A 25,349-nucleotide genomic window follows, 5' to 3' on the forward strand; every position below is an offset into this window, starting at 1 on the left:
ATTGGAAGTTAATACCGGTATTGAAGTAATACCGGAATCGGACATTTTTTAGGCTATAAATTAAGCGATTAAGATATAGTTAGCCTTGTGTTGTGTGTGTTGTTTTCAACCGTTACATGCGGTTTTTGGCCTTTGGAAACCTACTTGTTGTCCATTCGTTCTAAAATTTTAACTCTAATACTCAATTCTCGTAAAAAATGTTACATAATACATAATTTGATTGCCTTTTCTTGTTGTATTTTGGCCTATACGACCTTTTAACAAAATATATGCCATTTATAACAAGGAAGTCTAATACCGGTATTAATACCGGGATCCCGGTATTGAGTTCCGGTATTAGAACTCAATACCGGTATTGAAAATATTACCGGTATTGCATGCCCTAGTTGTCATAGTGTAAGAGAAACCTTTTTTGAAAATAAACTTAATGTTAATTTACTGCCAGTCAACCTGCAGGACGCTCAAAGAGAGGAATGTAAGGATGTGCTAAAAATACATTTAAAATATGACTGAGACGACATCCTGTCTTGTTTTTCCAGGGAGATAGGCAGATGAACCGTTCAGAATCTGTCAATTTAGCATCTTAGATAAAAAAAATAGACTTTAGGTCACTTTTATTAGCCATATTTTCACTCTCAGTTAATATAAGAACAGTTGGATATAACCTATATTAAAAGGGAAATGTAGGGAAAATGCAATGCAAGTTCGGCATAATACATTTATTTTCAAAAGGTGTGTACACAAAATTTCGTTTCCCTTAGTATGAGTTAAATTATCGCTAATGGAGTTGACGATTATTCTTAATAATAATCATATCGAACATAATAATCGAACGCGAGGAGATATATGACCCTACCACAAAAACTTAGGTTGCTTACATTATTTGCGAAAGGGCTCATGACATTAAAAAATCCGGGAAATGCTCCGTGAGTGAGCGCTTGTACATTATCAGGCTACCGGTACAGATAGATACAGGGAACCCGATTCTCTATGTAAGCACCCTTAGATAGTATTTAACACATGTTTAGCGCTGTCAAACAAGTCAAATTTTAATGTTTACACCTAAGCGTCAATTCACACGTACCACAACCACACCACGTCGCAGCGACAAAATGTGGTCAAGCTGTGGTTACGTGTGAATTGTGTGACAGCGGCTTTTTGCAGTTGCGTTGTGGCAGCGACAAAATGTCGATGTGGTTGCGTTGTCGCTGTCATTGCGATGTGGTAACCACGTCGTCGTGTGCAGTTAATACGGAAAACAAGTTGCCGCGGTGCCGCCGCCGCGTGGCGGCGTTGCCGTTGCGATGTGGTTGCGATGTGGTTGCGATGTGGTCGTATTACACAGGTGGTCGATAACAACGGCAAAATGTGGCACGTGTGAATTGGATTATTCATTGTCAATACAAAATATACGCCCGACCACATCGCGTGGTTGTGGTGTGGTTGTGGCTGTGGTGTGGTTGTGGTACGTCTGAATTGACCCTAACTGTGAGAGCTGATACATCATAAACTTAGTTCAGAACGTAAAGGAAGCTGTGTACCAGTTCTTAAAAAAAATCCCCCTAATATTGTAAAGCCGAAAGTTTGTGAGTGTGTGTGATAATAATATGTATGCCTTCTCTCACGTCAAAACGGCTGAACCGATTTTAACGAATTTTGGTATGGAGTTAGCTAAGACCCTTGATATAGAGATAAATTACGTTGGATAAACAAACAACACTATTGGAGTCGAGTCTGTAGTATGAAATTGTAACAAACTTTAAACAATGTATACCTACTGCTTACTTAAGAAGATTTTCAATATCAAAATATTTCCAAAATTCCCTATTTTAAGAGCATGCTTCTTTAAATAAACCGTTTTTATAGCTTTCTAGGTGAAACTGTTTTGCATGATCTCGGAGATATCTGGTTGTCAAAACTTTCTTACAAATGGGACAAGTCTTTTTTTGATCGCCGTGAGTAATCATGTGTAATCTTAAACTTTTTTTGGTTCGAAACGTCTTCTCGCATATAGCGCACAGGTGAGGCTTCTCCCCAGTGTGCACTAATACATGTTCTTCCAACTTTGACCGTACTGAAAAACATTTACCGCAATCACTACATTTGAGCTCGTCCGTATGTTCTTTTCTAAAATGACAATAAAGTAGGCTTCGAGAAGATAACTGTGCCCCGCATTCTTTACATGAATAAATGTTCTTCGCTATCCCGTGCACGTCAAACAAATGTTTTTCCAATGCATACGCATGCAGTAAACGCTCTTTACAAATGTGACAACGCCGTGGCAAACATTTTTTACTCTCTTCAAAATGCTTCCGTCTGGCTAACTCTGATGAAAACTTCTTTTTGCAAGCTCTACAGAAAAAATCAAACTCCGAGTTGGAATGTTTGAACAATAGGTGTTCACTAAGGGCTGAACCACGTTCAAAATTTTTGCCACACTTCTCGCACACGTTACGTTGATAGTGTGATCCCGAATGCCTGGAGAGCTGGATAAGCGAAGAGAACTTTTTGTCACAAACAATACAAACGAATTTATCCATCACCAACAGCATTGGGACCAATTTTAAGTTGGATACAGTTTTTATATCATACTTGTGTTCTGTATTCAAGTGGTGTGCCAAAGAGTCTAGTGAGTCAAACACCCCGACACAACTTATACACTGTAAGTCAGTGATGTCAATCCTTAAATTTGATATCTTTTTCATTGACTGAGATTTGTCTACATTTTTATGAGCGGTATCGATGTGTTTCCTGAATATAGACGGGTCGTTGAATGTTAATGCACAAAAGCAGCAACGAATGCTCCTGCCATATACTTTGAATGGATAAGCCGTGGAATGCTTTAGTATTATAGCAGTGTTCTTCCACGCCTCAGTTGTTTCGATGTCCTCCGTTGCGCCTAAAAAAGAGACGTTTACTTTTACCATCGGAAAAAGGCATTTTATGTACCTACATTTCTTTTTATTATTATAAAGAGGAAATATTTGACTGTTCGTTAAATTTAATGGGCTCCAATACTATTTAAAAAATGTTAACTGCAATATAATAGTAAATGCTATCCCTGAATGCTTCTCTCGTATAAAGGAGATCCGGCGTTCGCGAAGAGACTAGTAACACAACCTACCGACCAGCCTACAGGGCTGCACCATACGGGTTGTACGTAAATGAGCCCCTCCTCTAACTTCGCGACTCTCACGCGACGAAGGGTCACATATATTTGACGAGTCAACAACGCGTCGAAGACCCGTTTTAATGGGCGATCATGGGTTGACTCGCAGTCGCGACGCTTGAGAGTCGCGTAGTGGGGAAGAAGGGGCTAAGAGAAACCGATAATATTATTTTCTTATGTATTTATTGGACTTAATGCTAAAAGCATTATTTGCCATACTTTTACTACCACCTACGAAAAATAGCAATTGACGCTCGACAGTCCAACATCTGTTAGATCCACACAAGTAACGTCAGATTTGACAGTCGAGCGACGCTGCTTAAGGATTGCTAAGGTTCGGTCGTGGTAGCCCCGGAGTTGAATATTACTTATATCAGACGGGAAATTTAGAGAAAATGCAATGCGAGGTTAAATACATTTATTTACAAACGGTACAGATAAGTTTTATTCTCTAAGTCTAAGTTAAATTACCGCTAATGGAGTAGACCATTGACTATTATAAATATAATTATAATAGAACGCGAAAAAATATGGTGTTTAAACCTAACTGTGAGAGCAGATACATCATAAACTTAGTTCAGAACGTAAGAGGACGCTGTCTACCAGTTAATACAAAATATGTGTCAGCTAACACACACGACCTTCTGACCCCAAGCTAGGCAGAGCCTGTAAATGTTGAAATCGGAAAGCTGATAAATATGTATAGTCCAGTTAATAAATAACTCTAAATGAGGTGTAGAGTGCGTGAGCAGGTAACTAAGTGATTCCTTCAGAAACTTGTTCAGGGGGCTTAGGTTGTTAACATACCAAAATTCCTGACTCCTAGGTGATGAGCGGGGGGGAGGAGGGGGGATAAGGTGCGATTTTTTTGGTTTTAATAGCTCGAAAACGGTAAGGAATTAGAAAAAAACATATGATATAAAAGTTTTAGATAATTTTAAGAACTCCATTTCACTAGTTGAAAATATTTCTCTTCGATGCACCGTTTTCGAGATATATGCTTAAAACCAAAAAATCGCACCTTTATCCCCCCCTCCTCCCCCCAGCTCATCGCCTAGGAGGCAGGAATTTTGGTATGTTAACAACCTAAGCCCCCCGAACAAGTTTCTGAAGGAATCGCTTAGTTACCTGCTCACGCACTCTACACCTCATTCCTTGACTGGACTACTACGTGGATACATATTGTATTGATTCACATTAAACGTAGCGATTTTTCGCCTATTTCGTCAAGCAAGATTGTGGTTGCGATCGTTGGGAAAGGCAGACTCAAGTGTTTATTTTAAGTGCGCGCATTAAAAAGACCTTGTTTATAGCTATCTAAATGAAACTGTGCAGCATGACCTTTCAGCGTGTGTATAGTTGAAAATACTTTATTACAAATAGGACAAGATTTTGTATTTCCGTGTGTGTCCATGTGTCGTTGTAATGCTTTTCTGGTACGGAAGGGTTTTTGGCAAAGCGCGCATTTGTGAGGTCTCTCCCCAGTATGAATTAATATGTGCTCCTCAAACTTCGATTTCATCGCAAATCTTTTACCGCAATGCTGGCATATATGACCGTGTGTGTGTTTGGCTTTGAAATGAAGATAATACTTGTTTCTAGTTGGAAACGCTTCCCCGCACTCTTTGCACGGAAACGATTTCTTAGTTTTCCCGTGCACATCAACCAAATGTCTTTCCCTCGCCTCCCAATACAGGAAACGGTCTTTGCAAAGGGGACAACTAAATGGCATACACTTTTTACTATCTTCGAAATGTTTCCGTTTCTCCAAATCCGTTGGAAATCTGCGTTTGCAAAACTTACAGAAAATTTTCATGTCCGAATTGGTATGTGCACTCAATATGTGCCTTGTAAGGCTCATATTAGTTTCGTAGCCATTGCCACACGTCTCGCACTTATGGCGTAGAAAATGCGTGCCTGAATGCCTCGAAAGTTCTCTGAGCCCGGAGAAGTTTCTCTCACAAAATACACATGTGTGCCGGTCCGTGGCCAGCTTCATTGGAACTAATTTCGATTTAGAAACAGTCTCTATACCGTATTGGTGGACGTTTTTCAAATGCTCTGTAATTAAGTCGAGTGATTCAAATGCCACTTTACACGTTCTGCACTGGAGGTCAGTGATGTCAACCCTCAGGTTAACAGGTCTTCGCAGCGCCTGAGCTCTGTCTACACGTTGGTGAAAAGAATCTACGTGTTTCCTAAAGAACGGCGGGTCGTCGAATGTTAATCTACAAAAGCAGCACTGTATGCTGCTTCCATACAGTTGAAATGGATAAGCAGTGGAACGCTTTAGTACGATAGCAGCGTTGTTCCACGCCTTTCTGGTTTCTGTATCTTCCGTCTCGCCTAAAAAAGAGACGAATATAATTTTATATTTGACAGCTAGATCATTTGTATCTAATAAATGTATTAAGTCAAGCTCAGATTTTTATCTATATACCTATTGCTTGAGGGAAAGTTTTAGCTACTAGAGTTAAGATAAATATTAATATACTTCGCATAAATATATGCAAAAAATTAGAAACTAATTTTTTTCATGGAAAAGTATTCTTCGTTTTCACGTGCTTATCAAACAAATTTCTTTCTCTAGCCTCCCATAGAAAGGTACATAACTAAAAAGGCGCATACACTTTCCACTCTCCTCGAAATCTTTCTTATCGGTTAATCCTATTGAAAAAATCATTTCGCAATAAGTGTTTGTGGTAACCATTATAATACATATAGTTGGAAATTAAATAATATATACCTAAAGGGTTTTATTTAAATAAACCTGTTTTGTAGCTTTCTGGATGAAATTGTTTTGCGTGATCTCTGAGATATCTGAACGATAAAACTTTATTACATATAGGACAAGACTTCGTATCACAGTGAGTCTGTATGTGTCCACTCAGATGTTTCTTGGTGTGGAAAGTCTTCTCGCACAAAGCACATTTATGAGGCTTTTCTCCTGAATGGGTTAGTAGGTGCTCTTCAAATTTTGCTTTCATGGAATACCTTTTCCCGCAATGCTGGCATACGTGACCGTGGGTATGTTTTGCCTTGAAATGGGTATAGAGACTATGTCGTGTAGGAAACACTTCTTTGCATTCTTTGCATGGAAAAGTTTGCTTAGCTTTCCCGTGCTCAGCAACCAAATGTCTTTCCCTAGCCTCCCAGAACATGAAACGCTCTTCGCAAAAGGGACAACTAAAAGTCATACACTTTTTGCTCTCTTCGAAATGCTTTCGTTTGGCTGCCGTAGATGGAAACCTTTGTTTGCAAGAACTGCAGAAAAACTTCAACTCTGAGTTGGAATGTTTATTCAATATATGCATTGTAAGGCTATTTTTAGATTCGTAGCCTTTACCACATGTCTGGCACTGATAACGTGAGAAATGCGAGCCTGAATGCCTATAAAGTTCTCTGAGCCCGGAGAAGTTTTTCTCACAAAATACGCATGTGTGCCGGTCTGGGGCCAGCCTTATTGGAACTAATTTTGAGGTAGAGACAGTTTTTATATCGTAGTTATGTTCGTTTTTCAAGTGCACTGTTAGTAAGTCTAGTGATTCAAAAGCAGCAGTGCAAGTTGTGCACTGCAGGTCAGTGATGTCAATCTTCAAGCTGAGCCTCCTGTGCATCGCCCGACACCTGTCCACAAGTCTGTGAATGGAATCAACGTGTTTCCTAAAGATTGACGGTTCATCGAACGTTAATTTACAAAAGCAGCACTTTATACTGCTTCCAAACAGTTGAAAGGGATAAGCGGTGGAGTGCTTTAGTATGATAGCAGCGTTGATCCACGCCTCACTGCTTTCTGTCTCTTCCGTTTCGCCTAAAAAAAGAGACGAATATAATTTTACTACTTGTAGCTAGATATTATAATGATATTTTAATATCTGATAGTTAACCAACTATAAGTTAGGGGAGATGTTTGCTTCAATAAAGTTCAGATAATTATGATGAGTTATTGACCTCGCTTTCAAATCATCATGTGTGATATTTAAGGGGTGGTTTTAATAAATACCTACATTTTTTCATCAAAAGTACCTCCTTGATTGCCCACTATTTATAACCCTTATGTACAATGTTAATCCACTTAACGATCTAATATTTTAAAATCATAGTTTTCTAGCCATAAAATTGGAACCATCATTTATTGGAAACAAGAAAGAATAGCAAAACTGAGAGCAAAGAAGCGGAGCCGACCGACACTCTCTGCTATGCAAAAAATGGGCTTAGATCGAATATAACATTTCCTTTTTATTACAAAAACTTTTGACTTTAATAGGTATTCTAAGAGTAGGTATGCTTTATTTAAATAAACCTTCTTTAAAGCTTTCTGGGTGAAATTGTTTCGCATGATCTCTGAAATATCTGGACGTCAAAACTTTGTTACATATTGGACAAGATTTTGTATCACCGTGAGTCTTTACGTGCGTGCGCAGTACACTTTTGGTACGGAAATTCTTCTCGCAAATAGTACATTTGTGAGGCCTTTCCCCTGTATGGGTTAGTAGATGCTCATCGAATGCTAGTTTTATGGCAAATCGTTGCCCGCATTGCTGGCATATATGACCTTCGTTGGTATGTTTTGACTTATAATGACGATAGTGACTGTGCCGCGTATAAAACAATTGCCCGCATTCTAGGCATGGAAAAGTTTTCTTAGCTTTCCCGTGCTCAGCAACCAAATGTCTTTCCCTAGCCTCCCAGAACATGAAACGGTCTTCGCAAAGGGGACAACTAAAAGGCATACACTTTATGTTTTCTTCGCAATGCTTTCGTTTGGCCTCAGAAGATGGAAACCTTTGTTTGCAAGAACTGCAGAAAAACTTCAACTCTGAGTTGGAATGCCTACTCAATATGTGCCCTGCAAGGCCCTTATTAGTTTCGTAGCCTTTGCCACATGTGTCACACTTGTAGCGTAGAAAATGCGTGCCTGAATGCCTCGAAAGTTCTCTGAGCCCGGAGAAGTTTCTCTCACAAAATATACATGTGTGCCGGTCCGTTTCCAGCCTCATTGGAACTAATTTTGAACTTGAAATAGTTTTTATATCGTAGTTGTGTACGTTTTTCAAGTGCTCTGTCAATAAATCCAGTGATTCAATAGCAACGGGGCAAGTGGTGCAGTGCAGGCCAGTGATGTCAACCTTCAAGCTGAGCGACCACTGTAGCGCCCGAGACCTGTCCACAAGTTTGTGAACGGAATCTACATGTTCCCTAAAGAACTGCGGGTCGTCGAATGATAATCTACAAAAGCAGCACTTTATGCTGCTTCCATCTAGTTGGAATGGATAAGCGGTGGAATGCTTTAGTATGATAGCAGCGTTGGTCCACGCCTTACTGGTTTCTGTCTCTTCCGTTTCGCCTAAAAAAGAGACGATAATAATTTTATATTTGGAAGCTAGGTAATTTTTATCTTAATATTATTATTACAAATTACATTTGAATTTCTCAGCATCTCATATTCAAAATGTATTCTTAGCTATTTCATGATACTAAAAATAAGTCTGCACAAGAATTCCTTAGTTAGAATGTTACTCCAATACGCATCAGTTTGATTCTTTAATATAACGAGATACGAACTAAACTTCAAAGCTTTAAGTTTTGTCGCCACTGACAAGAAACTGTTAAAATAAATTACACAGCGAAGGGTTAAAAAATATTCATTTTTCACAGTATGTTATTGATTAAAGTAACTTAATTTTATCTCGTTTAAGATAATATGTTAACGATATTCGTTCTAATTTATAATTTAACAATTCGTTATAAGATATAGGTATAAAACAATTTATAACACACGGCATATTACATTTGAGCATTTACATTATGTACATGTTTTATATATACGTAAACAATCGACTGAAATCAGAAAGAATCATCGATTTCGAAGCTCAGTGTGGAGAAGTCATCATCAACTTTGTCATAGCTGTGCATATCAATATGTTTATGTTTAATATGTAGTTTAAATTGCTTATTTGAAGCATACTGCTTATCACAGTAACTACACTTAAAATCGCCAGTGTGAGCCGCTTTAAAGTGGTTGTAGTAAAGGGTGCGTGTCTCAAATACTCTATCGCACTCTGAACATGGATACGATTTCTTAGCAATACAGTGGACTTCAACAAGATGCTCCTGCCTTCTTTCCCAAAACGAGAACCGCTGTTTGCAAATATTGCAACAATAAGGAAAGCAGTACTCTTCTGATGCCGTATGACGTTTCAAAGACTGCTTTGACGGGAAGATCTGTTTGCAGCGTATGCAGAAAATGTCAAACTCATGGGAATGGTGATTCCGTAGGTGTTGTAGTAAGCCGTGACGTGTTTCGAAGTTTTTGCCGCATCCAGAGCACATGTATCTACTAAAATGTGTCCCGGAATGTTGGAAAAGCTGCGACCAACCAGTGTACTTTTTGTCGCACAGAACGCAAACATATCTGTTCGTTTCCAAACGCACGGGCACTAGCCAGCGGACTTTGTCGACTGTTGGCAAGTCGTGAATATTAGCTAGGTGGTTGGCGAACATTTCTAGGCTTTCGATTGGGGTTTTACACAGTTTACAGTGTAAATATGTGATGTCTACACGGGTAACAGATTTCTCCGTGTTGATATTGACCAAATCAGATTTATCTACTTCTTCGTGCTGAAGATCCATGTGATTCCGGAATGCGAGCGGATCGTCAAAAGTCTCGTTGCATAAAATGCATTTGATAAATTTTCTTGCTTCAAGTGTGAAGGGGTACGCAGTGGAATACCTCAAGACTAACTGGGCAGTTTTCAATGCGGCGTTTTCCTCTACCTCTAAAAAAGATAAGACACGAATAACTATGTACATCACTTAAAACTTTTATTCAGGGTTTACTGAATGGAGAGGATGACTCTTTTCAGATAAATTCCTACAAGGCGTGCTTTCCCAAGTGTCTACTAAGACGGGAAGCGGATGCAAATTTCAGGCCACAATGCATGCAGACAAGATATTCCTGCGAGTGAAACATCTTGAAGTGATCGTAATAGGCCCTCCTGTCTGAGCAGGTAACTTCGCAGTGCGGACACTGGAGTTTCTTATTCTTGCTCTGGCCGTGAGCTTCGCTCATGTGCCGCTGTTTCGCCTCCCAGTGGGCGAACCGTTCCGGGCACATTGAGCAACAGTGCGTCATGCAGCGTTTCTCTACCTTATGGTGTTGCATCTTGGCTTCCAGAGACGGGAACACTTTGTGGCAACGTCTGCATCTAGCCTTGTATTCTATGTCGTGTTTAGACTTGACATGCTGAAGCAAGCCAGAGCTGGACACGTAGCCTTTGCCGCAAGTGTCGCATACGTATGTCAAGAAATGTGTTATGGTGTGCTTATTCAAATGCAGTAGTGAGGGAACGCTTTTGGAGCAAACGGCACAGCTCCACCGACCAGTCTCCATCCTGTACGGCATTACACCTAACGGAGCGTTGAGTGTTATGGCTTTATTGTGAGTCTCCTTTAAATGCGCGGAGGCATCGTCTAAGCTAGTGAAAGATTCGGTACAAATCCTACATTTAAGGTTGCTGAGATCAGTTTTAATGAATTCGGTTTTTGGTAATTTGTCGAACGCCATTCGGAGGCTGAAAGTCGGGTGTTCGCCTTCCATGTGCGATCTAAACCCGGAGGGGTCGTCGTAGAGCTCTAGGCAGTAAACGCAAAGCATGGATTTGACGTTGACGCGGAAAGGGTACGCCGTTGTGTATTTTATAATGATTTCAGCGTTGCGTCGCGCCGGATCGACATGTTTTTCGTCTAAAACAAGAAAAACATGGCTGTAGTTTTCTTGGCTTCAGTTTCAACTCAAATTAAAATCACAAAGAAAACCTTATAGCACCCAGATACGACTTTTTAATGCTTTTGTTCAATATCAGCAATATCTACGTCCAGCAGTGGACTGCTATAGGCTGATGAAGTTCAATATCAAATGGGAAAGAAATTACGTAACGGAGAAGAATCATGTTTTTAGTAGGTATACCTATATAAGAAAAATAAAGTAGGTATTTAAGATATCCTTAACATTAATTTGGATATGTATTTTTCTTTTTAAAATATTATTTGTAAGTACACCTAAATTTTCTATGTTTAGTTCTTTTCTTACAACGGTTGTCTGGAAGAGATCGCTTTTAGCGATAAGACCGCCATTTGTTTATTAAGTTTTTTACGGTGTGCAAATAAAGATTATTGTATTGTATTAATTATTATTACATTATATCTAGGTAAATCGTAAGATTCACCGTCGAATGAAAGTTCAAGTTATTTACAAGTGATGTACTGTACACGATGTACATAGTCTTACCCCCTTATTCATAAAAAAAACCGGCCAAGTGCGAGTCGGGCTCGCGCACAAAGGGTTCCGTAGCAGCAAATATAATATTACAGTTAAATCAATCTATCTCAAAAACTATAAGAGATACTTTGATCAAACCAAAAATCGTTGAAAGAGTTAATTAGCATGCATCACCTCTATTTTTTTTAGAATTTTATACCCCGTAGTTATAAAAATAGAGGGGGGGGGACATACTTTTTACGACTTTGAGAGCTGATATCTCAAAAACCGTTCACTTTAAGAAAAATGTTTTTTAGAAAACTTTATATCATTTTAAAAGACCTTTCCATTGATACCCCACACGGGTATGTACATCGAAAAAAAAAATTTCATCCCTCAGTTACATGTATGGGGGGCCCCACCCCCAATTCTTTTTTTTACTATTTAGTGTCATATTTTTGTAGCGGTTCATACAACACATATTCCCATCAAATTTCATCACTGTAGTACTTATAGTTTCCGAGTAAATCGGCTGTGACAGACGGACATGACGAAACTATAAGGGTTCCGTTTTTGCCATTTTGGCTACGGAACCCTAAAAAGTTACTGAACGGATTAACTATTGAACTGTTTTGTCACTCTCTGTCAAAGAACAGATTGTTCTCTGTCAGAGAGGGACAGAACAGTTCAATAGTTAATCCGTTCAGTAACTTTTTTATGAATAAGGGGGTTTCAATATTGTCAACAACTACGTAGTTATTACAACATTTTAAAACATTGGTTTTTATAGAAAACGTATTTTAATCGTTATTACATCGTACAATCGTACGTAATCGAATGAGTATTTTCAATATTATTGGAGCAATGCGGCAAATATAGAGTACCAACATGGTATACTTGGCAAAAATAATGTCATTTAACAATTACTCTATTATTTTGTTTGTATGGAACTGGAGTCTTTGACCCCAAAATTTAACAAATTATTCGGTTTAAAGGATGCGAAAAAACATATAAATATGAAATAAACATGGCTGTTTCCTTCTATACTATCTCTGTCTTCTTTCTCAGTTGTTAAAAATGTATCGTCCATCATTGGTTTGATTCGTTTATAAATGTGGCAATATTACTTCTTTGTCCAAATATTCCAACATATCTTCACATTGTTTGGTCGACCGATCGGCTTAGATCACGTGAAAGCTGTTTGCTCTCTCAATAGGGGGTTTTATCCGAAAAATAGGTGTTTAAATATTCCGCTTAAGGTTTTAAAATCGTATTTAGAATAATTTTACATTTAACGTGGCAAACGAGCCGTGTTTTAGACAGAATAGGTACGTGACGAATATGTTAATTTCAGATAAAATAAAAAGCTTATAAAAAGCAGTCTCAAATGGTTTTCAGATATGGTAAGTATTTTGTAAAAATCTTAAAACTAAAAAAAGGAAAATAAGAACTAAAGCGGTATACGTATTGAATGCATAAACGGACTGACAGAATATTAAATAAATTTGTATGCATTCAATTTGCAAAACCTGCTTCTTAAATCGTTAGTAAAGTGGAAGAAATATCAAATGTTAATTTTTTTTATTTGATACACAAGTTCTTCTACTTTGCTTACAAATTATTGAATACACAACTACCCTCACATGGATATGTCTCTATTCAAAAAATGCAATCAATATTTATTTATAAAAAAAAACACCTATAATCAATTGAAGAGATTTGAGTAATTATTAAAAATCTTCAGAAGATCCTGTATTTATTTACTTTTCCTAAATTAGTGGCGGAAACTCAGTATGCTACACAAATTTTGACGGTGTATTATTATTGATGTATACAGGATTTTCTAAAAAATTACAAACACTTACCTTCTAGCGCCTATGCTGCACCATATTGGATTATCGTCAATCACCGAGGTTATCTTTTCGTTTGGATATTTTCTGTAATGTGCCTAAGTATTTTTTTTATCTTTCGTCTTGGACTGAGTTTTGAGTTAAATAACTTAATCGGTTAAGAAGAAGCTAACGTTATTACGATCCTACATATACAATATTTTCTCTGCACATGTTTTTACAATTAACTATTTTCTATCTATTATATTTGTTATTCTTTCGCGAGAAAACGGATAAACCAATTTTAATAAGGTAAGGTAGGAGAAAGCTGCCTACTGGAACATGTAGGCTACCTTTTATCCTCCGAGATTCCCCACGGGCTAACCACAGTACTACCATCATGATAAGGACACTGCATTTTCCAAGTAACTAGTGATACCCTAATGTGTATCCTAATTATGTTGTCATGTAAAATTATTTCTATCTAGGTATATTGATTATTTCTTGGTGAACAAAAAAGATTATATTATCTATCAATTGAACATGTTTTCAAAAGATAACTTGAGGCTGTATGGAAAGAAAACAAACAAGAAACACTGCCTTACAAGAATAGTGTGCAAAATGACCATTCTTTGCAAGAAAATGGATCGAAAACAGTACAGAAGCAATAAAACATTTAACCACATATATTAATTACTTAGGTAACTGATAAAAAATATGGTTAAATGTTGTTTGCAAAGAGGTACCTTATGTAATCTTAACAGCGATGTTCTGTAATTTTTTAAGTTATAAAATTGGTATTTATGTGTATCGCCGATATAAGATTAACATAAAATACCATACATACACAACAATTTAAATGTCAATATCCTCAAATCTCCCGCTTTTAAGACATATCCATATGAATAATCGACATTTAAAAACAGCTAACTGCTAATTAAACTGATTAAAGTATGTTTTATGTTTTTACACAAGAATTAAGGTGCAACCAAATGCTATTTTTTAATGTCGATGCTACAACACTACATGCTTTATAAAATCAACATTGAATGGTTTACTGCTCAGGGTTTTTTTTGGGTTTTCATAGATATTAACAAAACAACACGAAATCTGAATAATAATGAATAAATAAATCATTTATTTCAGGTAATGCATAGGTACCTACCCATATAGTCGTATAAGGAATAGCTTAGTTAAGTTTTACATTAGATTCCAGAGCAGAAATCCAATCAATTCAAAAATTCAGGGCGCAGAGTTTTTCTGGACATACATTATTGAGTGTAAAATTCTTATAGTTTATATCGGGTATAAAATTTCTCTCTAATATATACGTTAATAATCTTAGGCATGTGTATCTATTACAAATAGCCTGACGTGTTACTAATAATTTTAATTTCATAACTAATAAAGTTACTGCACTGTTAACATTTTAATGCAATACTTTAAATTAACTATTATTATTAACTTTCAATTCAATAACAATTAAAAAATACATAATCAGAGAGCAACACCCTGAAAAACTCCGTCCCCAAACTCATAGAGAATATAAGTCGACTCCTACCTCTTTTCTTCTTCTCCTGTGGTTTGGCCACTTTGGCCGCTGGGCCTTTGGCCTTGGTGACAGTGGCCTTGGCCTTCTTGGCTGGCACGGCCTTAGCTTTGACAGTGGCCTTCCTCTTTTCAGCAGGTTTAGGCTTATCCTCCGAACCAAAGATATCGTCTTCTGCCTCTTTTTTCGGGATCTTAGTGGCCAGATTTGTCAATGGTTCGTCGTCAGCTGAGGAAAAAAAAATTAAAAAACTTCAATATAAGGTCCAGTTCACTTGGCACTGGCACAGTTCCAAAGTCAAATGCTTTTATTCATTGTATAAATATATCTGAAGGGCTAGTACAGGGCGCATTTAAGACGTGACAAGAGTTTTGCATCGCGCTCACTCACACCGCGCAGCCTCAAGAGCGAGCGCGACGGAGAACTTTTGTCACGTCTTAATGGCGCCCCGTGCTACAGGGCCTGATGAACGTAAAAGAAAGGTCTTTTGAATGGTCCATCAACATTTATAAAGAAGTCTACTGAAGAGTTGGCAACAAAGTCATGATTGCTATTTAAATGCTGCTATCATATCTAATAATGATGCCCGCTTCAGTGCAGTCCATTGACGACGAATTGAGAACCTCCTCCTTTTTTTGAAGTCGGTTAAAAAGCGGTCTTATACTATCATCATTATACTTACTACCATATGTGCCTGGCATGAACTTTACTAGTACTTACCATCATCATCGTCATCATCATCACCAAATGGCTCAGCAAACATGTCGTCATCATCATCATCTTCGCTGTCTTCTTTCTTCACCTTCACGCGTTCCACTTTCACGTCCTTGCCGAGACGACTCACTGTAGGGAAAGATATAATGTATAACACTTTAAAAATTGATGAAATTGCATGTGTATTCCTAAGGGTGCTTTACAAAGACTGGCTTGGATAAGAGCAAATTTTGATTGCATTGGAATGTTATGTCATGATTGAAAAATCTGCTATCCTCTTTGAATATGTCTGACTGTCTAGTCTAGATATTGCCCAGCCCTGTGTCCAGGAACCAAGCCACAGGATAGTGTAGTGTACTATGACTGTTGTGCCATGGATTTGATGTTCAATACCTATGAGTATTGTTTGAAAGTGCTCTTGATAGCCCTAAATTATAAACATGCTGGTCTTCAGATCTAGGAGGCCCCACACTATGTTGTCGCCCCGCACACTTCACAGTAGATTTCCAATCAGATTTCTGATCTGACATAACTCATTACATAATTAAAAAATGCAGCAGAGATCTGACTTACAAGTGACTTGGGCCATTCCACTCTGTCCGGAGCTGCCCGGCTCCAGCAGCGTGGTGAACATCCTCTCGCACTCCGACACCTGTCTCTTGAACTCGGAGGCATCTCTCAGCCGAGATATGCACGGCTCACAGATGAGGCGGCTGTTACTGTTGGTGCCCGCAGACTGTGCATATGATATCTGTGAAACATGTTTTGTTTAATGTGTGGATAAAACTAAGGAAATGTTAAAAACAATGAGTTTAGAGATAGTGGAACTCAGTGGGACCAGTAGTGGCCAGAAGAGAAAGGCTGAAGAGATGTTATGGTTTTAGCAGAAGTTTAAGTGGTATAGATGCCAAGTTTATAAAGGACTAGCTGTTCCCGCAAGCTTTGCTTCGCCTTAAAAAGTTTTCCCGTGGGAATTCCGGAATGCCTAGACTATCTGTATACCAAATTTCATTCAAATCCGTTCAGTAGTTTTGGCGTGAAAGTGTAACAGACAGACACAGTTACTTTCGCATTTATAATATTAGTTAGGATAGTGGGTCATCCTGGGGGTGGTAAAATAATACACTTTTGCTGCCTTCCTTTGACAGTATAGGGACACAAAGAAGCAAACAGAGATTTAATGCCGACATTAGCTCAAAGATCCCTCCTACAACTCAGCATTTAAGTTTAACTAATAATCTAAAGTATTACAAGTTGTTTTACATTACAAGTTGGCGGTTGACAACATGATGTTGCAGCTGCAGCTGGCTACATAATTAAGGTATGATTTTCATTTGGCTGAGGGCTATACAGGGTGTCATAAAAGTCAACAATAGTAATTTAACCACATGATGGTAAAAAATGCTTCATTTGCGAAGGTATGTTTCTAATGCCTAACTTATTATTGTTCAGTGTGACCAGTAGATCATGAGGTTAAATTATTATCGTTCACTTTTGGGAATCTCTGTATAGTGACGCTCGAAGACATGTCTGATGCGACATCATGTCGGCCGCCGGCTAAGGCACCTTTCGACTTTATTGCACAGTAAGTACATGCAGGTCAGTTGCAGAAATTGAAGTAAGATAGAATAAAGTATTATTTTATCAATTTTAACTAAAATAAGCTTTTTAGTCTTTTGACAAAGTAATTCTACAAATTAATCATCTTCGATTGATCCTAGAGGGGCGAGGGTCCACAATGACCGCCATCGCATCGATTTGAGCTTCACGTATTGATTTTGCAATCCGACCAAATTGAAAATATACCCCTGTATACGGCACATCAATACGGGGACGACATTTTGAAAATGGCCCGGGTTCACCAAGCTACGTGAAAAATGGACGCTATACAACAAAGTATTTAGGTACTTACCGCTAAGTCGAAGGTTTCTGTGAGCATCTCGGCGTAGACTTCTCGTTTTCCCATCCAGAAGTACTCAGTGGAGATGTCTTTGTAGCAGCCCTCGGCCAAGCAACAACGGCAAACAGTCGGGCCCGGCGGCCATGAGGAAGATTTACCAACATCCATTTTCACAGTTAACAATTGATTGCTTCCATAAAAACAATCACCATTACATTAAATGCACTATCTAAATTAGTTTTAATAGTAATATACGGCTATAGCTTAAGTTTTGCTATTTTAAACAACGCAAATTCTACGGACCGAAAAGACGCCGAAAAAGACGCCATGCTACCATAGACAACAATAAAAATTTACAAAAAAAAATTATCTGTTTCCGCTTCCGTTATTTGAGCCATAGACAATGTCTGGACCTCAGACCTCTCATCAGACCTCAATATTGAAAAAAAAAGAGTAGATAATAATGCGGTAATAATAACTAAAAGTAAGTTAAGTTAGTAGTTAACTTTAATAAAGTTATGTTATGATTAAAAGGAATCATAAGATTCATAAGATGCATCATGCGACTGTTTCTGTCAAAATCTGTGGACCGTGCGCAACCGTTGTTATGAGAAAAAGTATAATATACGCGATGCCAACAATGTTTCGTACATTTAATTTTAATAATATAGGAAATATCGTTATGTTATAAATTTAATCTATATTTATTATTCTGAGATAGTCAGCAACGATCATAGACTATAAACATAGACTCACAGGAATGACAACGAAGGGTTTCTTTTATGTTGTTATGCTCGCTGCTCGATGCGAATATTTGCATTTATAAATTCACTCTTAGCTTAATTTATCTTGTTATTTTCACCTTAAACATCAGACAACTTGTCCCCCATCATGAATTCGGCTAGATTCAAAGCTATGCCGGTAATAGAAACGGGTGTTTGCCGCTTCTGTGGCCACAACAAGAAGTGTCGGGTTATCAACATTGAGTATGAGAACTTGGGACAGAGAGAGGTTTACTCAGAGATGCTGTTAGAATGCTTCGGAATACTGGTACGTACTATAAGATATCTAGACACGTAGCAAGTAGGTATTAGGTGGGGCTGAGGTGGTTCCTTAGTTTAAGCCCATTCATTGGTTGAGTTCAGTGTTTCATTTATGGTTATATGGATTCTGTAGGCGCAAATCCATAATTTCAAGTCTCGCTGACAAACATAGCGGCTGGACTATAGATTGGCAAGTTGCTTGGCGACCCTCCTTGCGGGGTGAAAGACGCGGAGGGGACGAGGTACCCAAGACGACAGCGGGTAGCGGGAGGGGTAGCGGTGAAGGGCAACGCGTGCACTGCATGTCATTGTTACGGCAGTCTCGGCCGCGCAGCCGAGGCGGCCACATGTCTTATATAGTCTGTCATAATTTGAGTGCGACCCACATGAGATCATTGATCCTGAGACCATAAGTCTTAGGATGAGTGTTGAGGCCTTTTTAATATTATCATTATATTATTATTAGGTATCTATAATTCGTCAACAAAATAACGTTAAAAACAACAAATCGTATAATGTCTCAATATAGGGGCTGCTTGTAGAACAGCGTACCGGATCAGTCATGCTACGCGGCTAAAGGTTGGTGCTGCGCAGTCAGATACAGAAAAAGTAAACAACAAAGACGAAGAGTCCATATGACAGTGCGTCAGTTGTCAGTTCTTGTAACTAGGAAAGCAACCAAAATTTATGTGATTTAATGAAAGTAATTAATGAGCAAAACACAGAGAAAAATTACAAAATTGATGAAATTTTGAAAGAAAATGGTCATATCGTGCTTCGCCTACCCCCATACCACGTGGAATTAAATCCTATTGAACTTGTGTGGCGGTACGTGAAAAGCGAGCCGAGCTCGCAAGTACGTCGATTGACTCTAACGTAGATAAAGAGATAGACAGAGTTGCTTTTCTCTAATTATTCGCCTGAAAAGTGGAGAAATTGTGACGACCATGTCATAAAAAATTAAGACGAATATTATAAATCTGATATTCGAGTATTTGACGATGTATTGGACAGGTATGTTATTGTTTATTTATAATTTAATGTAAATTAAACATAAAATATTATAGGTGTACACTGAACTAATATGACTGGCGTACTCTAGTACATTATACTTCAAAGTAGGTATAATGTTTTTTTGGTTTTTGTCTTAGATTTATAATTGAAGTTAATGAAAACGATGATGAAGATGAGGATGACGACGACGATGAACAAGTTCAAACAAAGAGTGAAAGTGACATGGAAATTGATTTATAAAATAAAACACTTTTACATAAATAAATTCAAATTGGTAGATATTCTGAAGGTAAACATCCAAATTTTAATGCTGTCAAACTATAAATTTTAAGCTAAATATGACATTTACGGGAACACTCATAGAATAAAATTTTACTTACGTCAGAAATAGTTACAAGCTATCGCGAGATTAATCCGGGCACACTTTTCTACGTGTGTAGCATGTCGTGCTACCTCGCCCCCGCCACTTCTTTCACCCCGCAAGGAGGGTCGCCAAGTAACTTGCCACATTATAGGGCATGTTATTTTCACCATGGAATTTGCAAACTAAGAACGTTCATTATTGAAATTAAGAAAAAAAAGCATTTTATGCTTCTTTTCTTTCCAGCTGTCCAACTTGGACAGACCGCAGAAGGAGCGGCTGGTGTGCGCGAGCTGCGTGCACCGCCTGCGCGCCGCATGCTCCTTCAAGAACCAGGTGCTCAAGTGCGAAGAGACGCTGAAGAGGAAAATTGAAGGTAAATTTAAGATTATGATATATTATAGAAAATTTTGAGAAGAAGGAGGCCTACCTTATCAAGCCTAAGTTATCTCATTATATACTTCACAATTATATAGACTCACTCTCTTCCATCCAAAGGTTGTCTGGTAGAGATTGCTATAAGCAATTAAGCCACCTCTTTGTACTGTTTTATTTTTCTTGGTGCAAATAAAGTGTATTGTATGGTGTATGTACATGTACCTACTGATTGCAAGTTTGCAAAATCATAAAAAGTAAATAAAATGAGAATCAATTTTATTAGATATCTTCAATATTATACCTAGCAGTGGTGAAAGATAAAAACAAACAATTACCCTTTTTACTGTTTTGGTGACAAACAATCATACACAGGTTACAATCAGATAAACACAGACTACCCAGCAGAGTGTGCCAGACCTATAAGGACAGCTACCTTCATACACCCAACATGAAACAAACAAACAACTATACTATTCACTCACTCTTGATGGCTTGTTGACCCAAAGTGGATCTTGGCCTCCGCTACCATAAGACGCCACTTCTCTCTGTTCTGCGCAAGTTCTCGCCAGTCGTCGCTTTGAGCTCGCGCAGATCCTTCTCCACTTCATCTCTCCAGGGATACTTGGGGCGACCGACTGCCCTACGGCGACCAACTGGTCTATTATACCTTTAAATAAATATTTCATTTCCAACTTTTTACAGAAGAAAACGAAGAAGACGTTCTCAACTTCCAAATCAAGACGGAGGCACAATACGAGATGCATGTGGAGTACCTGGACGACGAGTCCACGTGCAACGACTCCTGCAGCGACTCTGTGTGTGATGAGACGTACAGCGAGTGCGGCAGTGTGGATGCTGGCAATGTGGTTCTGATTAAAGGTAATATGAATTTTCATTGTGAATATGAAGTAGAATTCATTGAGTAATTTTGTATGAAAATATGTAGTCGGTCGGTAGTAGAACTAACATTTTCCCACAAAATTCATTGAGTAATTTTACTTCACGGTCACGATGAAAATTCATGCTAAAGGGTCTGATAGACTGATTTATTCATAAATCATAATTTATTTATTTATTTATTATGATTCACAATGAAGCACTAGGTAAAGATGCACTTCTTGTTGGTTTAGAAACACTTTATTGCACAAAAAATAACTTAATATACAACAAAAAATTTAATAAAATACATTTATTTAATATAATTATACACAGACGACCGAATGGCGTAGTGGTTAGTGACCTGACTACTGAGCCGATGGTCCCGGGTTCGATTCCCGGCCGGGGCAGATATTTGTTTAAACACAGAGATATTTGTTCTCGGGTCTTGGATGTGCCCGTAAAATGGCAATAGGCCCGCCCCCTATTACATTGGGACTAACATAACACTCTGGCGAAAAGTGGGTGCAGCAATGCACCTCTGCCTACCCCGCAAGGGAGTACATTAGTACAAGGCGTGAGTGCGTATAAAAAAAAATATACACAGAGAAACAACACAAATATAAGTTTTAAAATAATAATAAAAAGTAATGACAAATGAGCATGAGACTAGACTAGACATGTGTATAAAGCAAAAACCTGTAATTTTTTAATAATTTGAATTGTTATTCCATACACATAATGGGCCCAACAGTGGCAACCTATGATAGAGGCTACATAAAAAAAAACACATTATTTCGTTAGAATTAAGCACTAAGCTTGTCTGCTTTTAATTTCCAGAAAAATCACCACCACTGACACAAACAGAAGATGATTCTCTCTTCAAAAAAGAGCCTTCAAGAATATTTAAAGACACGAATCCAATCTTTGACACCGAAGGCACTGATGAAACGACTACATTCAAAAAACCCAAACCAAAGAGTTTGGTCACGAAATCCAAGATGGTGTCCAAGATGGCGGACAAAGAACGAGATATGAGGCTTAGGAAGATGCTGCTCATGAAGATGGCTAAATTAAAGGAGCAAAGTAAATTGCTAAAGGCAATTAAACCAAAACCTGAAGGTATTTATGAAATATTGTTTATGGTAGTAAAATTGTTGCTTATTTCATTTATGAATTCTCGTCAAAGGGTTCCCAAAATGCTAGCTTCATTTGCTAAGTTTCTGTCCTTAAGATAATATTATGGGAATCTGTAATTTCTATACACTCTAGAAGTGATATGCTACATCTTACTATTTTAATTATTTATTTGAGTAAGTATAGCTACCTACTTAATTTCATAATATGCTTTTTTCAATTCCAGATGCGAAAACCACGGCTAAGTATTCCAAAGTGGCCAAGGAGCGTATGGCGCTCAACAACGCCGTGCAAATAGTCAACGGGTCCTACGTGTGTCCGTTCAATAACATCAACGGACATTATTATTGTTTCTACTGCAGAACATTCTTCACTGATCCCAAAGACTTGAGAGAACACACAGCCACTCACGAGCCGAGGCTGTTCGAACGCAGCTACCCAAAGAAGAAAGCACTCAAAATCGACATAACGAGAATCGATTGTCGATTGTGCGACGCCAAAATCGACGACATCCCAACCCTAAAGGAGCATCTGTCAAAGGCGCACGGAAAAAAAATCTACACCATAGACAACGAGTTCCTCAAGTTTAAACTGACGCATCCGAATATAGATTGTTTTGAGTGCGGCAACTCCTTTCTGTTCATAGACAATTTGATAGACCACATGGCTACGCATTTTGGCACGCATATTTGCGATAAATGTGGGGCCACGTTCGTGCAGTTATCGTCGCTAGAAGCGCATATTCGCTGCCACAACAAGACAAATGTCGCTTTCCCCTGCCAGATATGTGGGAAGGTTCTTACTACGAATCGGTCACGATACGTCCATATGAGTGTAGTGCATGAGAAAAAACCGATTATAGACTGTTTTAACTGCGAAGAGATGTTTTTTTCTTACGACCAAAGGAACCAACACATGGTCAAGGCTCACGGGCACAAGATGACGTTTCCTTGCACTCTGTGTGACAAGGTTCTAGACTCGAGGAAGAAGTTTTTGACCCACAACAGGGATGTTCACCTGAAAATAAGGAACCACGAGTGTGAAATCTGCGGGAAGAAATATCCGACTTCGCACAAGTTGAAAGTGCATAGTCAAACGCATAAGTAGTGTGTGCGAGACTTTAGATTAACAATATATGAATAGACGGAATAGATGGTGTGTCACATACAAGAAACAAAGCAAAAAACTGTCCACATTTTATTTTCGGTCAAACTGTTTTAAGTTCAACCTAATGACAACCATTGTACCAAAGAATATGGTCACAAATCTAACCGAACTAATTTCAAATAAGATTTTAGTGGTAGAAGTGGTGTTTTATTAGTCGAGACGTTTCTTTTGCACTGACACTCCATCTAGTTCGTAGTAATAAAATATCGTTGGCAATAATATTTGAGCTTGTCTGCGTGACTTTTCCCACAAATAACTTTGGTGAAACAGGCAGGAAGTCGATTCCCGGCTAAGTATATTCAGTGTGTATATTATACTAGCTGTTCCGGGGAGCTTCACTTCGCCTTAAAAAGTTTTCCCGTGGGAATTCCGGGATAAAAAGTAGCCTATGTTCTTTCCCAGAGTCTAGCTAGACCATCTGTATACCAAATTTAATATTAATCCATTCAGTAGTTTTGGCCTGAAAGCGTAACAGACAGACAGACACAGTTACTTTCGCATTTATAATATTAAGTTAGGATTAGGATTATCTGATCTTATGGCTTTACCGTGTGAATCGTGTCTGAAACATAGCAATATTATTAGACCTACGCCACTAAGCAATATTTAGCTGTACTCTTAATAACAAGTAGGTACAGTTTATACATTTTTAAGCATTACATTTAAGGTTGTATACTCATGGTACCTATAGTATTATTATGTATTCTAGTTACTTATACTTTATGTAAATATTGAAATAAAATATTTGATTCTTAACCACCTGTTATTTTTTGTTCTCTTTAGCTCCAATTCCACAATAGTCGGTTAAATCGTAACCAGGGAAAGGTTGATTAATTATACGTCATCTCCATATTAAATTCTTGATAGATGTGTCAAAAGTAAACCACTACTCCCTGGTTATGCTCTAACTGACTATGGAGAAATTGGCACTTACTCTACAAAAAAAGCTAAGCTGAATCCTACGTGTGCAGCATGTTATATCTAAGGCCGGAAAATAAATCATGTAGCATTAGTTAGTATATAGGTCTGTAGTTAACTAAAACACTCAGGTTTAGGATTACACACAAGTTTTTATTATGTAGAAGTATAGGAAGTCTTATATGGTGGTCAAGAAACACAACCATACTACGATGTAGCATGTTTGACACCAGCGCCATCTAGTGAAAATCACTGTTAACAAATTCTTTAAACAGTCTGTAAAGGTCAAGAAACGCAAGATTTGCAGTAAATACGGTCAGAAAGAGGGAATGTTTAACTTCAATCTACGGTCATCACTGGGCACTTCAGAACACATACTCTAGACTTCTAGAGAGCTTCTCGTAAAGCTGCGTACAGACCGGCCAAACGAACGGGTTTCGTTGACCTTCGTTGCTGCAATCTGCCCTGTATTAGTTTTGATAAATATCCATCGGTGGGCGTTCGTTGGGCCGGTCTGTACGCAGCTTCAGAGAAATATTTTTCCTTGAGCGACCTGATAGTGCTGCTGCTGAGATTTCAAAGGGACAAGCATTTCGTTTATAGAATAGAATAGAATAGAATAATATTTATTTCAGACAAAAGTCCATAGTTGTGTTAGTAACAATTTGGCTTATTATCTAGGTTAGTTACATTATTAAATTAAAAAGAATAACATTATTACATTATTAAATTATTAAATTAAAAACAATAATATTATTATTACATTATTAAATTTGTTAAATTTGAAAAAATAATATTATTAAATACATATTTATTTAATACAAATGCTCCTTGCAAACAAGTATTATAAATACTTATTTACAAAAAACCTTTGGATTTTTAGGGCTATGGATTTTTACCCAGTGACATATAACAGGGCCATCGACCCTCTCACTAATTACCTTCAGGGTTCGACAGGCGCTGCCCCGGATCCTGCGCATCAGGGAAGCCGCTCTCTTTCGCATTATTGCGTGGAACCCGTCAGTGCGTGCATC

At 38.0% G+C, this 25,349-nt stretch overlaps 2 protein-coding genes across 43 annotated transcripts in view; one reads left to right on the top strand and one right to left on the bottom strand.

Moving 5' to 3' along the window:
* LOC105398720 (gastrula zinc finger protein XlCGF57.1) overlaps window positions 1-17,778 on the bottom strand; it is a 95,618-nt gene extending 77,840 nt beyond the window's left edge. For 35 of the 42 annotated variants that reach the window (XR_007267688.1, XR_005254079.2, XM_011570924.3 and 32 more), the window contains exons 1-4: window positions 17,434-17,778; window positions 16,095-16,272; window positions 15,528-15,650; window positions 14,820-15,035 (exon numbers count right to left, since the gene is read on the bottom strand). Coding sequence is in view for 40 of the 42 variants with exons in the window: in XM_011570924.3 (XP_011569226.3) it covers window positions 14,820-15,035; window positions 15,528-15,650; window positions 16,095-16,272; window positions 17,434-17,589 (673 nt within the window). In the remaining 2 variants the exon portion in view is untranslated. The other 7 variants (XM_048629782.1, XM_011570909.3, XM_048629785.1 and 4 more) reach the window with 7 other exon arrangements.
* A 413-nt stretch (window positions 17,779-18,191) lies between these two features.
* LOC105398723 (oocyte zinc finger protein XlCOF7.1) lies at window positions 18,192-23,437 on the top strand. Its single transcript, XM_048629988.1, has 5 exons — window positions 18,192-18,471; window positions 20,086-20,215; window positions 20,920-21,096; window positions 21,934-22,215; window positions 22,457-23,437. The coding sequence occupies exons 1-5, from the start codon at window positions 18,313-18,315 to the stop codon at window positions 23,335-23,337; spliced, it is 1,629 nt and encodes a 542-aa protein (XP_048485945.1). The 5' UTR covers window positions 18,192-18,312; the 3' UTR covers window positions 23,338-23,437.
* Window positions 23,438-25,349: the final 1,912 nt, after the last annotated feature.

Source organism: Plutella xylostella, chromosome 24 (genome assembly GCF_932276165.1).
Source record: "Plutella xylostella chromosome 24, ilPluXylo3.1, whole genome shotgun sequence".
NCBI classification, from domain to species: domain Eukaryota; kingdom Metazoa; phylum Arthropoda; class Insecta; order Lepidoptera; family Plutellidae; genus Plutella; species Plutella xylostella.

Excerpts from the sequence above, each read along its gene's own strand:
- LOC105398723 (XM_048629988.1), top strand. The coding sequence starts at position 18,313 with ATGAATTCGGCTAGATTCAAAGCTATGCCGGTAATAGAAACGGGTGTT. Across the intron at positions 18,472-20,085 it reads TAGAATGCTTCGGAATACTG|CTGTCCAACTTGGACAGACC; the intron begins GTACGTACTATA and ends TTTTCTTTCCAG. Across the intron at positions 20,216-20,919 it reads GCTGAAGAGGAAAATTGAAG|AAGAAAACGAAGAAGACGTT; the intron begins GTAAATTTAAGA and ends AACTTTTTACAG.